The 12,913-nt window shown below is 44.4% G+C and overlaps 1 protein-coding gene across 1 annotated transcript in view; it reads right to left on the bottom strand.

Moving 5' to 3' along the window:
• The window catches only part of LOC146857855 (uncharacterized), a 651,000-nt gene that overhangs the window by 105,431 nt on the left and 532,656 nt on the right, over positions 1–12,913 (bottom strand). The window contains exon 44 of the mRNA XM_085648551.1: positions 3,969–4,023. Within this exon, the coding sequence (XP_085504677.1) occupies positions 3,969–4,023 (55 nt within the window). The remainder of the gene's footprint in view (positions 1–3,968; positions 4,024–12,913) is intronic.

Below are 12,913 nucleotides of genomic sequence, written 5' to 3'. Positions count from 1 at the left end.
GAAGCCAAACACAAAAAGACATGTGCAGTTGAACGACCCTATTAAAACAAAAAGAATAATATTCTTTTAAAGTTCCTTAGTATTGAACTGTAATATTGTTATACTTTAGGGGGAAGGAAATTAATGTGCATAAGGATAAAGGGGAACCCATTTCTCAAAAAGCATTTAGAGGCGAAATTGCAAAGACACAGCATTGAGTATGGAATCACATACACATGAAATGGAAACACAGCTTTCTCCTGCTTGATTCAATGCAGGTTGTTGTCTGAAACGAGATCCTGAGTAAATAAAATGAAAGGAGCAACGAGATTCACCTGTGAAAAACAGAGGGTGAAACTCCGAGTACTATAAGCTATGAAAAGTTGTTATTAATTGCCAACTGGTAAAAGGACGTACAAAGCCAGGAACAGCTTACGAGGTTTCATACGCAAAGAATAAAGTTGAAAGTGCCCCCTGCCGTTTACTGAATGCTTTAAATACAAAAATGGAGCATGCGAGTTGCTAAACAAACATGTGCCCAAGGCCGACCAAACACAACCTAATGCCACTCGAACAGCTAAGTATAAAAACACTCTCCAAACTCTGCCACAAAGTCGATGGAGTCGATGCTGGAGTCGATGCCTCGGAGCAGGCATGTAAGGTCTAAGAGAGAGGGAGTGTGAGCACAGGGAGAGGGGCGAGAGAGGACCAGAAAAATTGTTGCGGTGAATATTACAGCTGAGTCCCGAATTGATCATCTTGCCAGGTGAGGTCCCTGTGAAAGCTAAGCTGCTCAGGCCGCTTCACGTTATTGTATTAACACAGGACTACCCATGCAACCCCGCTCCTCTGGGTGGTATGACCACTCAGCTGATTACATGCTGGTTAAAGTCAGCAGCCGTCTCCAGCTACAGGAGAGGGAAAGCGGACTGCCACCCGCAGTCGTCGGTCAGATGCGCATGGGGACTGCACAGGCAGCTCCCGGCAGAGTTCCCAGGCAGGCAGGCACGGCGCTTCCAGACCCGTACGCGTGCACATCTCCTGTCCTCCGTACATGCAGACAGGAAGGGAGAGAGGGAGCGAGCAGGAGTTGTGCTAACGCCCCGAGCCGTAAGCGTGCACATCTCCTGTCCTCCCTACATGCATATCTGCTGTCTCTTGTGCTAACGCGAGCAAAAGAGACGCTAGTGCACATCTCCTGTCCCCCTTCCGCTGACATACCGACGACAATAGATCTCACCAAAGCAAGCAGCGCACGCGCTGCATCGCTAGGCAAGACCTAACAAGGCGGGCAGTGCATGCGCTGCATCGCTAGGCGAGACCTAAAAACTGCAGGATGCAAGACACACTCGGCTGGGAGACAGATAACTCTGCCTATGGAGTAAATGGGTGAATACATCTTGTATACCACTGTACCATGTTCCTCGTTCGGCAACTGCTACTGTAACCTCAGAGAGACAGTGCGGGTCTCGGAAAGACACAGAAAAGGCCACAGAGAGATTTTGTTGCAGACTAGTGTGTACTCTGCACGTGCTTCTCTCAGCCCAAATAAGAGTACAATTTCCGGTTTTCTATGCAGTGATTACTGCTGCACTGTACTCTGTGGTAATTGCATTCAAAGAGCACTTTCTATCGCTTTTGAGGGGCTGACATGATTTGTAGGTGGAAAGAGCGCGAATCCATGGCATAATTGCAAACTTGGGGACTTGGCATGCGTTCTTAGTTACACTTTGCATGCTATTTTTATGCCGGTGTCACACAGTTTCTAAGTATCCCACCGTGCAATTTGCCATGCACTGCGTTATATAGAACTGTCTCAAACTATTGCGCAATCTTTCATACTCTATGCACTGCAAAGTTTATGCAATCTGTCACGCAGGTGAGATCATTCAGGTGATTGGGTATGCGATCATAGATTGCTCATGGGAACGGACTTGCACGGAATCCATCTGGTGGTAAAGGCAGCGCTCACGTCAGAGGTCCTGCAAGGGTCGTGATGCATGGATCTCAGCTTACTCAGAAGTGTCACTCATTCCTTCAGACAGGGAACAGAGCCACAGGAAGGTGCACTACACATGGTTTGGCCAAGTGGGTAAGGCGCATTAAGAGTGAACAACTTAACCATGCGCCACCTTTGGTCTGTATAAGCTTTTCATAGCTGTGGCCCGAGGTTGACCTCATCACCACATGAACTCACAGTGGTGTTGTCCCTTACCTTTGCTCATGTGCCCCTTAGACTTGTAAATCCACCTAGGCTTCCTATTTTATGTGACGCCATCATCTCTGCTTACCCTTCCAGCCTGCGGTGGCCTCAGGACTTGCTCTCCTGACACATCCATTCCTGATTTATTTGATTACAGATCTGGCCTTGTCCACACCCTGCCTCAGCAGACCCCTCCATGGAGTCTGCGGTCCCTTTTACCACCCAACACCAGTCTCATGGACACAGGGAGGTGTAAATCCCTCTCTTGAGTCTTGCATACATCGTGATTAGAGGGAACGGGTGCTTTAAATTATGTTATCAGAATTTGTAAAGCACGATTTATCACCCGAGGGGTATCCAGGCGCAGTCTGGAACGCAAGGACGCCGGACACGCGGGCACCTCCAGAGCTCTCTCTCCCCTCTGGATCGCCCATAGAGCAGCACCAAGTAATCAGCATGTGCACACTGCACCCCACACATGTTCTGTTACTATTCACCATACTCAACACTAGTACCCTGCTCTAGTATACGTGCAGTGGCTACAACACCGTCCCTAAATGAATGAGTATCTCCAAATGATCTCAGTGGGGAGCTAAGTGCAGAACCGGCCAAATACCTTAAAAAAAACAGTAAATTATACTTTTTGGTCACAATCCACATTGATCTCAAATTGACATTATATGAGAGAGACTAGTTAGTGCACCTTCTACCGCCGTTCGCCAGGCGCTCATGTGCTGTTTTACTGCCATACGTGGTACCTAAAGGCCGAGTTTTAATCCAAGCGTCACCCATTTGACCAAATTATGAGATCCTGGGGAAATCTTTTTATCTTCTCTTGCATCCGCTCTCTTCTACATCAAACACAATTGTGAGCTGTTAAAAATCAGTACACAGAGGCGCAACTAGAGCCAAATTTCAGGTGGGGGGCTGAGCAAAAATTTCGGGGGGGGCTGAGCAAAAATTTCGGGGGGGGGCTGAACTTTAAGCAATAGGCAGAGTGGAGCTGCAGGGGCTCTTAGAAGGGGTGAAACAACAGCAAGGCCTCATAACATGTAAATGGTCTTTTAAAGACCTGTGAAGTGCTCGGGTGCGGCTGCTTTTTTGCCCGGGAAGGTGTCTCATCCCGGGCTGCCACACACGACGGGGGGGGGGGGGGGCTGAAGCCCTGTGAGTCCAAAGGGTGTTGCGCGCCTGTCAGTACACATACCTTCGAATTACATAAACATCCTTGCCCTACGCCTATTACACCCCTTTTGAATATAATTTTGGTTTCCAGTCTGTGTTTTTATTTTTTCATTACTTTTGTCTCCTAAAGACTCGTCCAACACAGATCTTGAAGGGCTGGATCCATGCTTTACTGGCTACGCAAACGACCTCCGTTTAGATTTACTATACAATTATCCTCGCTGGCGCCTCAGGAGGTAAGCATTAGAGTGCCACCAGCAGGTGGCGCCAAAATACAACAGGCTGAAAAACACGGATTGTGAAGGATCCAGATTAAAAATGTAGTTTGCCTGGAGCACAGAAAAGTTTTGCATCATTCCTTGTCTTACAGGATCTGGGTACACCATTGGTGACTCAAAGTACCTACGTATGTATAAAGAAACTTGAGATTTCGGTCTCTGAAATTATAAGCCACTTTTGTTTTTTTTAGTTTTGTTACATCTTCTCAGTGGGCTGCTCTCAAGACATGTGTCAAAGAAGTGACTTTATAAATGCATTAAAAAAACCAAAAGCAAATGATTGCCCGATTATTCCCAGTTGAGGGAGAGAAATATGCTCTTACTGGGTCTGTTGCATGGTGAGGGCTCCGGGGTAGGGGTGACTCGTCACAAAGATACCTGTGGGACACAGAAGAACATCAACATTATTATTATATGTGGGATCGTTCAGTAAATTCACTCGGGCACAGATGCCGACTAGCATGAGATACAGCTACTGTACAAACCCAAGCATGGCTGATTTATTCTTCTGAGATCAATCCATTAAGTACCATTACATTAGGTAATATTAACACTGGTCATATACAGTGCTTAGAAATGGCAAGAGTGCAGAATGACGCGCTATTTAAAAACACAATATTATTTTTTTCTGACACATGCTGAAGAAACCAGCACATACATGCACCGGGCTCTCGCTCGCTCATCTATCAAGACTGCTGCATATTCAGTCTCACGAGAAACCGCTTGCTATGTTGTGCTTTTATCACCAGTCTGTCATGAGAGGCAGCCACCAGGAACACTATAATTTCAATAAAAATTCCTCCTATGAAAGCTGCCACTTCCAAACAAGCATTGGAAAAGCCAATGGATCGTGGCTTTCAATGGGATTACCCGAATCACTGGCTTTGCTAATACTGTTTGGCAAAGAGAAAAAAAAGCTTTTTGATGTAGGAATGCACGTGCAAAAAAGTACAAAGATGTCTACTTGTGCATACTCATGCGCACACGTATCACAAAGCTACAGCAGTACAGATGATGCATGCATGCACATGACATGCATATGAATCAACAAGCATTTTATTTTAATTTACAGTTCCAAGATGGCAAACATCCATCTTAGAGTGGCAAATGAAAAAAAAGTGTGCCATAGCCCATTTTTATAAAGAAAGAAGCAGCCTGCAGACACATGGCAGCTGTCAGGGCCTAACAAAAATTACAAAAATAACAAAGTCAAAAAATGCTACTGAGTCGGCAGATTGTAAATCTGGAGCGCGCGGCAGGAAGTAAACGCAGGTAAGTGACAGAAGCAGTAGGGAGAGCAATGGAGGAGCGGGGGGGGGGGGGGGGTGGGGGGGGGTGTGAGTGGAAATTTACAAATTAAGAAGAGAGCAAGAAAACACATGCCCTCCGCCCCCGCCGAACACTCTGCCTCAGTGTTTCCCTTATCCCTCACTGATGCATTATTGCGAGGTCCCTCTTAAATCTAATGAGGCTGGGAACAGACGATACCGGGCATTCGGAATGAGGCCCTTAATGTACATAATCCAAAATTCATGAATTTACCCTAGTGATATATATTACTCCATTATCCACCACCACGTTTGCACCATGTAACTAGCAACACATACAAGGGCTATTTCATGTGGTGAAACAACTATATAAAGTCAACCTTCTGAAATACAGCAACAAAGTTGGCACATTTCCCCACTTTTAAAGCATGCACGAATCATGCTCAGATACTTCTCTTGCAGCGAAACATGCACAGCATCTCTGACAAACACCTGAGACTAGAAGCAAGATTTGACAACTCTATACACGTTGACACGGGACGATCATGCGTCACGCGTTAGGCTGAAAGTAAGCTAAGCCCTCCATTTTGAGCTGCAATACCCAGCCGTCCAAAGCAGCGAGTATTTTCCTAGTGACGGGTGAAAAGCTCTTTTGTCCTTTTTTTCTTCCATCTGTTTTGTACAGAGACTAATTTGGACCTCGGAAAACAGGATTGGGCTTCCTTTCATATTGCTAAAGCCCCCGCAGTCCTTTACTGCTTATTCCGCTCCACGCTTTTTAAATCTGCAAAGGCGTCACACAGCTTTGGCTGCCACGGGATGACAGGGGAGTCCCACTGCACTGAGCTGCTGAGCGTGTGCGCCAGCAGGAGGCCTGGCTGTCATTTAATCCGCCCCTTCCGGGTGTTAGATCATGGCTGGCAAAGTGGCACTGTGAGAAACAGCCCTTCTAGTACAGATTGCTGCTAAGCGAGGGCGTCAACACACCCGGTTAAGCCTGGTGACCTCAATGTCCAACAATGTGGGTTCAAATACTGGATGGATTACTTGCAGGACATGCACCATTCACCTGTGTTTGTGGAACCGGGGAAAATGAGGATGAATCAAAATGGCTTCTCAGTAGTCAGCGTTGTGGTGATATGTAAAGATGAGAATATGGCTCTCACGCCGTGGAGGTTTGGTAGAAGATGGATGGAGACACGTTTGAGGGATGGCGAGCCCAGGCAGGGTCTATCTTCCATTTGGTGAGCAAGTCACTCCACTAGTTGATCTGCTGCCGTTTATTGCTCAGTATATGGCTCCTTTGTTGGCTGATGAGGCAAATGGATGGATCGATGAAGTAGTTCTTGTTGAGTAGTCTGGTCAGTCGGTATCTGAGGAGGTGGCTGTTTTGTGCCGGCAGAAAGGTCAGCCAGTCTAAGACAGGTCATTTCAGACCAGTTCATTCCTGAGATAGGAATGTTGACAGAAGATGTGACTCCAGTGATCAGGGCACTATCTGAAGTGTGTGTCTGACTGTCTGTTGTCTCACTGTGATAGTTCCTTTGTCTTAATATGTCAGTTAATTGCCTAATGATGGTGGTCAAATGACATGTACTTGCATTACCTTACACTCGGGCATACCATTGTCAGATAATTACAGTTTGCTGTCTTACAATGGAGATCTATAGTCAGATAATGAAAATTCATTGTTTTTTGATGGCAGCTCCTTGTCTGAAGATGACAGTTTATTGCCTAGAGATGGCTGGCCATTGTCAGATATTTTCACGGACAACGAAGGAAAAATATGTACTTAATACTACCTGTATTTATATAGACAAAGTATCATTTTGGAAAGCCACAACATTTTTATTAATTGCCCTAACCCACTAGGTAGTGGCATTCTTCATCATAGGGCCACTCACACACCTTGTTGCAGACCAACACTCGGGGTAGAGCACTATATTTTTTTTATGAAAACTATTAGGGACCCACTAAGCAGAAAAACTGTTAAAACTGTCTAAGAGGGTACCCTCTTAATTTTATTTTGCCTCCCCCTTGGCAGGGTTGAACATTAATGGGGTGTATCCAGGAGCTTAGATCCCCGTCACCCTCTCTGATGATATCAACATGTTTCTTCCTTTTATTTTGACCACCATGGATCACTGGCCTTCCTGAGGATCTAGATCCCTTCTGAACACACCTCCAGATTAAGAAAAAAAGAGAAGATAGGTAGTAGTGGTCCCTGAGAGGGATAAACCGCACCATCAATCTGTAATATGTAATTATAAGTAACCAAATAAATGTGAATAAATCACTCAATATAGTCTGGCCGGGGTGCTAAAGTAGCTTGAAACACCTACTACCCAGAGGTGCTATTTGCATGTTAGAAACTAACATGCAAGCAAATATACCAAAGGACAAAGCTGTTACAGCACACCACTTATCATGTATAACAATGCAAAAACAGTATTGGATAATTAATGGACGACCCTTAATCCTGTTCCGTTCTAAATTCCCTTTGACACGTCCCGTACGGTCCTGAAATTTGAATGGGACATGTCAAAGGGAATTTGGAACGGAACAGGATTAAGGGTCGTAAATTTACCAGTGTATACGCATCTATAGAGAACTCTTTACCAGTAATTTTTCCTTCTGATATTATCTCTCTTTTCCTCCCTTCCTGTGTCACATCTCGGCTGCTCCTATTAACTTCTGGTGGGGACTCTCCTGTTTAAGCGCCAGGATACCCGTCGGGTGATAGACCGCTATATAAGCACCTCATTACATTACATTACATTTACCAGTCTTGTCACTTGTGGAAGACATTAGTTTGATTCTGACTGCCTGGGTCATTATATTTAATTTTGCTTTTGAGCTCGCAAACGGACGTTGGCTTACGAATTATTCACATCAGACTACAATGAGATAACATCCTTATATTCCCTTGAAAAAGTCTAGGATTAGACGAAAACATTAATAAAAAGAGAATGAAAACCAACAGATGACTTCTTGGGACTACTTGCATTTTTCTGTATACCTGATGTCTCATCAGATTGTCTTCATGAACTTTTGTTAAGAATTGCATTGGAATTCGGACTTTTTCCATTACTTATCCAATACTGTTTTTGGATTGTAATGCATGATAAGTGGTCTGCTGTACCAGCTTTGTCATTTGGTACAACTCCAGTTTAGTAATACTATGGAGGAGATCAATCACAATTCTGTCATACTTGCCAGTTTGTAGTAACACATCAGGAAATTCCTACAAAGACAATAATGCTATTATTATTCCATCATCTTTAAAAATACACAAAATAAGTCGAGGATTATACTTCACCTTCCTAAGCAGTAGAAAACACACCCAGCGTGCCCTCAAACACAGTTTAATAAATGTGAGTAACATCTCTCTCAATTAGAAAGAAACCCATAAAAAACTATTTTATCTCTTAAACCGAGTTCCATTGTCATTGCTCCTAACACGGGGTAAGAGTGGGTATGTTGTCTTATTGTCATGCTCTACATGAAAATGTTGATAACTTCGTTTAGTCTCGATAGTTAAATGATATACAAAACAGGATTATATTTTCTCCCATTCCCGCTATCACCTTTTCAAATATCAGTGGCTTGGATAAGCTTAGTCCCTACTGACTGATCATGTATGTAAGTATTAGAACATTGGAATGTGGAGCACTCCATTGTAGACAATGGAGTGCTCCGTGCTTCTACGGGCTGGTAAAAGCCCGCAGAGCAGCATTCCAATGTTTTACAAAAGCCTCTCGAAGATCGAGGGGATTTAAATCTCCTCGAGCTTCGAGAAGCCTTTGTTTAATTTGTTAGAACATTCTGCCCTCTAGTGGCAGAATGTTCTAATAGCCTTATAGCCCTTTGTAGCAGGGCTATACCGCTATTAAAGTCCCGCTGCTTTTATTAAAGTCCCTCGCCTTCGGCTCGGGCCTTTAACGCTGCAGCGGGCCTTTAATAGCCGGTATAGCCCGCTACGGCGGGCTATAAGGCTATATTATATTATAGGTCCCAACTCCGAGCAGGGCCCAGCCATGTCAGTTAGACATACTAAATATCTTATTTCAACTTCATTTCATAATCTACGGGCACATAATGTCCTCCAATCTATTCAGCTTGTCTGAATAGCATGCCTCTATCTAGTGGTTGACGGCAATTAAAAAACACCCTTAGGGCTTTCCAAATGAGGCTCTGTCTATATAAATATAGGTAGTGTTAAGTATATATTTTCCCTTCGTTGAGTGTGATAGTGTAGCAATTTGTAGGACTAGGTAAAGTATTGACCTCTTGCCCCTCCCTTGTTGGTGTGTATGCATTGTCTATATTAGAAACAATCCTTAGCACACGTAGATCATCACAATTCAGCAAAATGAGTAATGATTGAAGCAAAATGAAAGACAGATAAAGAATCCACAATTCACAGCAGGTTTTCTTGGTGTTCTTCACTCTTTTAATATCATATGACGAAATTCTTTTTGTAAGTCATTCATGTGACTGGTCGAGAATTCAAAGCCAAAGCCAACACGTGTTTCGTCGCTTTCTGTTTTATGTACATGCGACTTTTTCAAGGCTGGATACGTAAAAGTTCAATGCCGTTGATGTGTGGTGTTAATTCCAACCCACAATGAAACTCTGGCATGGAGTAATGCAAATTTCTATTCAGTAGGTGCCGCGAAGTCCGTGCAAGAATCAGGAGTCAAATATTCTCAATGTGTAACGTGAAGCCAAATCCAATCCTGTAACTGCCACACCACGCCGGATCCCCTCAAGTACTTGCACGGACTTCGCGGCACCTACTGAATAGAAATTTGCATTACCCCACACCAGATTTTCGTTGTGGGTTGGAATTAACACCAACCGTCAACGGCATTGAACTTTTACGTATCCAGCCTTGAAAAAGTCGCATGTACATAAAACAGAAAGCGACGAAACACGTGTTGGCTTTGGCTTTGAATTCTCGACCAGTCACATGAATGACTTACAAGAAGAAATTCGTCATATGAATTAAAAGAGTGAAGAACACCAAAAAAACCTGCTGTGAATTGTGGATTCTTTATCTGTCTTTCATTTTGCTACAATCATTACTCAATTTACCGAATTGTGATTATCTACGTGTGCTAAGGATTGTTTCTAATATTCTGTGTTGCAGGCTAGCTGCAGATTAGGAGTAGTGGGTGGTTCTCTTCTCATTGTAGCATCAGTCCAATACAGTGTTGTTTTTTTGATTACTGTGAATATTTCTTTTGCGCCTTCCCTATGCCTGACACCACCTCCTTTGTGCGTATGCATTGTCAGCTACTGCCTGTTCATGGTCTTTTGACAGGAGTTAATTGTCTGATGATAACTGTGCATTGCCTGAGGATGCCAGTTCATTGTCTGAGGATAGCAGTCCATTATCTGAAGATGGCAGTTCATTGTCTGATGATAGCAGTCAATTATCTGAAGATGGCAGTTCATTGTCTGAGGATAGCCCTTCATTCTCTGAAGATGGCAGTTCATTGTCTGACGATAGCAGTCCATTCTCTGAAGATGGCAGTTTATTGTCTGAGGATAGCCATCAATTCTTTTGAGCCAAAAGAAAGGACAAAGGACAATCGCAAACCAGGTTGATTGTGATAAGATACAGGACTTTTTCCTGGCCAAGATTCAAGACTTGGTTAGGGAAATAAGTAATACCCATATAAGTCCTTGTCATTTCCCTGTGTTGGATCCACCAGACATTCAGGGCAACACACTTTCAGTCTTTCCTGCACTTGACTTAAACAGTCTAGCTCATACCATGGCCAAAGTAAAATCTAGGTAACCAGATGATCCCTGTCCTCCTGTTTAATATGAGCCTCCCGGCGGTGGGCCCAGAAATTCTTTCCTTGCTAAATTTATCATTAGCAACGGGGAAGGTCCCCGTAAATTCAAGGAAGCCATAGTGATCCCATTACTAAAGAAAGTTGGGGCGGACAGTAAGAATTTGAAACATTTTCGACCTATCTCTAGACTTCCTTTCTTGACTAAAGTACTGGAGAAACACGAGCTTGGAATAGTCTCCTCTTTTTTGGAAGATCACCAGCTGCTACATGTTCGGCAAGCTGGATTTAGAGTCCATAACAGCACTGCGTTGGTTATGCTTACAGTGTTGGATGAGCTAAGGCTCATGACCGACAGGAAAATCCCCTCTGCACTGATCCTTTTGGACCTCTCAACACGGTGAACCACGTAGAGTTGGTGGCACGGGTCCGGCCGCTGGGACAGCCCCCCAATGGATTGTTTCATTTCTGGAGGATTGGTCCCAACATGGCCAATTAGTATACATCTTGGCATGGAGCCTTGTCATGTGGGGTGCGGCAGGGCCCTGCGTTGTCCCCCATGCTTTTCGATATCTACCTTCAACCATTGGTGGAAGCACTGGCCAAACAGGATTGTCAGGTGTTCAACTATGCCGATGACATTCAACTAATCGTGCGTATTGCCAATTCCACCCAGGCACAGCTTAAGGTACAGAGCATCCTCCGGTTTACGATGAATTGGATGACCTCCAATTCACTTAAGGTAAACCCTGATAATACAGAGGTTCTGGTTCTTACCAAATGAACTAATCCATGGTCTAGTCTCTTCTTGCCACAAGAGCTTGGTACCACTCCGACACCAGTGCCAGCTGTGAAAAGCTTGGGTATCAGGTTAGACACCAAATTAACCATGAACAGTCAGGTAATTGCAGTAGTTGGGAGTTGCATAGGTTTGATAAGACAACTCCGGAAACTTGCACCTCTGCTATAATTTTCCACCATGCGTACTGTTGTGTCGGCATTATTTGTGTCACTCATGGATTATGGCAACGCAGTTTATATAGGGCTTCCTGAGAAACTTTTGGGGAAACTTCAGGTGGTCTTAAATGATGCGGCGAGATTGATTTTCAAAGTACCTAGAAGAACACGCGCCACACCCTTGCTACAACAACTACATTGGCTCCCTATTAAGCAGAGGGTTAGTTTCAAAGGCCTGTGCATTGCACATACAGCCCAGTTTGGAGCAGAGCCTCGCTACATTAAAGACCGTTTGAAATCCAAAGTGCCTGGTCGTTGTCTCCGTTCATCTGAGACACACCAGCCGGACTGCCCGCGCTTTAATAGAGCCACGTTGGGAGGGCGTTCCTTCTCGGTTGTGATTCCCCAGCTCTAGATCAAGCAACCAGAGAGTCTACATGAGGAAGCCAGGCTACTCCCTTTTAGAAAGAAAATTAAAACGGTCCTGTTCTCTGAGTCATTCGGATAAGCCTCCTCCCCTCTCTGTGTGACCAGTAACTAATTAAGAAATTCCGGGGTTCTGGGTCACTAGCGCTTAGAGACCATTGGTGATTTGATGTTGACGCTTCGCTAATGTAAATTAACAATAACAATAACAATTCTCTGAAGATGGCAGTTCATTGTCTGGGGATAGCCATCCATTCTCTGAAGATGGCAGTTCATTGTCTCAGGATAGCCGTCCATTCTCTGAAGATGGCAGTTCATTGTCTGAGGATAGCCATCCATTCTCTGAAGATGGCAGTTCATTGTCTCAAATAGCCGTCCATTCTCTCAAGATGGCAGTTCACTGTCTGAGGATAGCCCTCCATTCCCTGAAGATGTCAGTTCATTGTCTGAGGATATCCGTCCATTCTCTGAAGATGGCATTTCATGGTCTGAGGATCGCCACCAATTTTCTGAAGATGGCAGTTCACTGTCTGAGGATAGCCCTCCATTCTCAGAAGATGCCAGTTCATTGTCTGAGGATAGCCGCCCATTCTCTGAAGATGGCAGTTCATTGTCTCAAATAGCCACCCATTCTCTCAAGATGGCAGTTCACTGTCTGAGGATAGCCCTCCATTCTCTGAAGATACCATTTCATTGTCTATGGATATCCGTCCATTCTCTGAAGATGGCATTTCATTGTCTGAGGATAGCCATCAATTTTCTGAAGATGGCAGTTCACTGTCTGAGGGTAGCCCTCCATTCTCTGAAGATGCC

Source organism: Triturus cristatus, chromosome 3_2 (genome assembly GCF_964204655.1).
Source record: "Triturus cristatus chromosome 3_2, aTriCri1.1, whole genome shotgun sequence".
Classification (NCBI taxonomy): domain Eukaryota; kingdom Metazoa; phylum Chordata; class Amphibia; order Caudata; family Salamandridae; genus Triturus; species Triturus cristatus.
Note: the sequence above shows the minus strand (reverse complement) of the source record. Positions and strands in the feature narration are given on the sequence as shown.